Here is a 2,845-nt window from a genome sequence, read left to right as displayed (position 1 = left end):
GCTCCGGGGAGCAATGGGCCCCCACCTACCGCCAGGCCTGCCTGCCGCCCGGGGAACCGGGGCTGGGGCGGGGCCAGCGGCGGGGCGGGGCTGGGCGGTGCCGGAACTCGGGGGACTCGGGGCGGGAGGCAGGCGGAGCTCTGGGGACGCGGGATACGAAGGGCCTGAGCCGTGTCCGAGCCGGATCGCCACCATGGGGCAGATCGAGTGGGCCATGTGGGCCAACGAGCAGGCGCTGGCGTCCGGCCTCAGTGAGTGGGGGGGCTGCCGCACTGGGGGCGGGGCTGCAGAGGGCAGCTGCGCCTGGGGTGAGGGGTTCCGCGGCAGTCCAGGCTGGAACCCGGGCTGGGGAAGTGGGGGCCTGGAGGCCCCAGGCTATGGCCGAGGAAAGGAGGAAGGGGCAGGCTGGAGAGGGGGCGGGAGAGGGTCCTGAGGAGCCAGAGACCCTGGGCTGCAGGCCAGGAAGTGGGAACTGAAGCCTGGGGGTGGGGGCTCCGAGACTGGAGGCTCCAGCGGGAAGGAGTCTGGGGGCCTGTGTTGGGAGCAGGCAGCAGCCTCCTAGCGGAGCCTTGGAGCTGGGGAGGGGGATCCGGGGCCCTCCTGCCCCTGCAGACCCGTGCACACCCACACCCCATCCTCTGTCGCTTCACTCCACCACCCTCACCCCCACCCCCCCACCCCCGTCACAAGAGGAAGTTACAGTCGGGGGAAGGAGCGTTTGCCACCCCCACCCCCGCCCCGTGGTTTCCGGAGAGTCACCGCCCAGCAGGGTTGGGAAAACCTGGCGTGACCCACCCCTGCCTGGACTGGCCCCTCCTGCCCCGGGGTCCTGGGGTGTGGAGGTGGGCTCCTCCTGCCTCCTGGCCTTGGACTTGGCCCATGGGGGGCGACCGGTCTGTCTCTGGGGCCCAGCCCTGAGTCTGCTCAGAAGGCCATTGCACAAGGCGGCTGGAAACAGCCATGTGACCTCCTCCCACCCAGCTCCCTGCCGCTGCTTCTGGGGAGGGACAGCGCCGTCACCCCGCCGCCCTGCGCTCACGGGGGCGGAAGCCCATGCTGTACAGACTCAGGAACCTCTCAGGAGGCAGCGAGGCCTGAAGCAAGAAGACGCCGCTCACGGCTCTGCCCCTCCCAGGAAGGCCCCACACCCAGTCCGAGTGGGCAGGTGGGAGGACTGGGGGATATGGTGATGAGGAGGGTCTCAGCCCACCACCGTTTACCTGGGACCCACCCCGAGGCCCCCATGCCCATCTTGGGGACTGGGGGAGCCAGTGGAGCTGGGTGTGGAGGGGAGCACTGTAAGGTCGTGTTTTGGGAGGTGGGCAGCTTTGGGGCACCAGCCCCAAGATTTGTGCCCAGGCAGACAGGCCCCCTTTTGGCGTCTCAATGGCCGAGAACTCAGTGGGTCAGTACCTGGCTGTCCTCGCTTCTGCGCAGAGCTGTCCTCTCCCCCCACCATCCCCCGCTGCAATGACTACGGCTCAGCTTCCTCCATCAAAAGGGGCGGTTTGTCAGCCAGCCCCTTCTGGCTCCAAAATCCTCCTTTTGCTGACTTTTCCTCCTGATTCAGTACTAACTACAGCCCTCTGGGCTGACCAGGCCAGGCCCGACGAGCATCGCAGCCCGTGGGCCCTTTTTATTGTCAAAAGTCCCATCTAATCAGACCATGTCCCCTCCGATTCCGACCGCTCCACCCCTGGCCCTCTAGTCCTCTGGGGCCCACCCACCCTGGCCTTTGCGGAAGCGACTTCCTCCTGAAGCCCACCTCTCAGCTCACGCCCACCCGGCTCAGAGAAGTCTTTCCAGAGCACGCAGCCTGACGTAGCCAGCACCTCTGCCCACGTTCACCTTGTTCACCACTAGCTGAAGTTTCCATCCCCATCGTGAGACCACAGCCCCATGGGAGCTGAGGCTCTTGCTAATGATGGAGGCTCAGGCCAAGGAAATTACACCCCCAGGTCGAGTGGACATGGTGCTGCCTGACTGCGGGGGAAATGTCTCTTCCCTCCTCCAGCTCAGGGAGGCGCTGACAGCACAGCAAGCGTGAACATGAACGTAGCTGAGCCTGACACCGGCGGAAGATGATGAGGGTTCAGGGGCCGAAGGGAGGGGCGCCAGGAGTCAGGGCTTTTACCCGGTGAGATTCTGAGGCCAGAGCCGGGAAGAAACAGACCAAAAGATCATCCCCCGCAAGAAATTGTACCATCTGCCACTGGAGCCTGGACGAAAAAAGTCTCAAACAAGACAAAACCGCTGGAAACTCAGGCCTGTACTGCGCATGGGGCGGGTGGGGGCTGCCACAGGGCCCACTGACCAGGAAGTTCAGGTCACCGGAAAGAACTACTGAAGGATGTGCTACAGCGAGAGCGAAGCTGGATCCAGAGAGGAGGACGGCAACACCAGCCTGAGGCACTGACTGTAAATAATTAATAATCGTGGGCAGTTTGGGGTGAGACTGAAGTTAAAGCTTCTAAAGTCCACATGTGGTTCAGGAAGAGGAATTTTAAAATGAAAGTTGGATCGAGTCAGCAGAAGGCAGGAGAAGCAACCAGAAAAGCTATAATAGTTCAAGAGAAAACACACACAAGATAGCAAAGTAAGTTACCTGCAATCACAGTCGATAAAAGGTTAAATTCACTATCAGATTGCTTAAACTATAGAGAATTCAGCTCTATCAGCTTTTTCATTATAGCCCAAGACCAGAAGCAACTGACACGTCCCAAAGACAGGAGAATGGATAAATAAATCGTGGTGGATTCACACAGTAGGAAACTACCCAACAAGACAAAGAGCTGGAGCTCCATGCAAACCACCGCGGGAAGGGCCTGGACAAACCTGCGGTTCA

At 61.7% G+C, this 2,845-nt stretch overlaps 1 protein-coding gene across 1 annotated transcript in view; it reads left to right on the top strand.

The window, feature by feature from the left end:
• Positions 1-174: 174 nt before the first annotated feature.
• The window catches only part of CYBA (cytochrome b-245 alpha chain), a 7,528-nt gene continuing 4,857 nt past the window's right edge, over positions 175-2,845 (top strand). Inside the window, exon 1 of the mRNA XM_007468434.1 lies at positions 175-251. Within this exon, the coding sequence (XP_007468496.1) occupies positions 194-251 (58 nt within the window). The 5' untranslated portion in view covers positions 175-193. The remainder of the gene's footprint in view (positions 252-2,845) is intronic.

This window comes from Lipotes vexillifer, unplaced genomic scaffold (genome assembly GCF_000442215.2).
Source record: "Lipotes vexillifer unplaced genomic scaffold, Lipotes_vexillifer_v1.1 scaffold23, whole genome shotgun sequence".
Taxonomy (NCBI): domain Eukaryota; kingdom Metazoa; phylum Chordata; class Mammalia; order Artiodactyla; family Lipotidae; genus Lipotes; species Lipotes vexillifer.
This window is presented reverse-complemented; position numbering and strand designations above follow the sequence as displayed.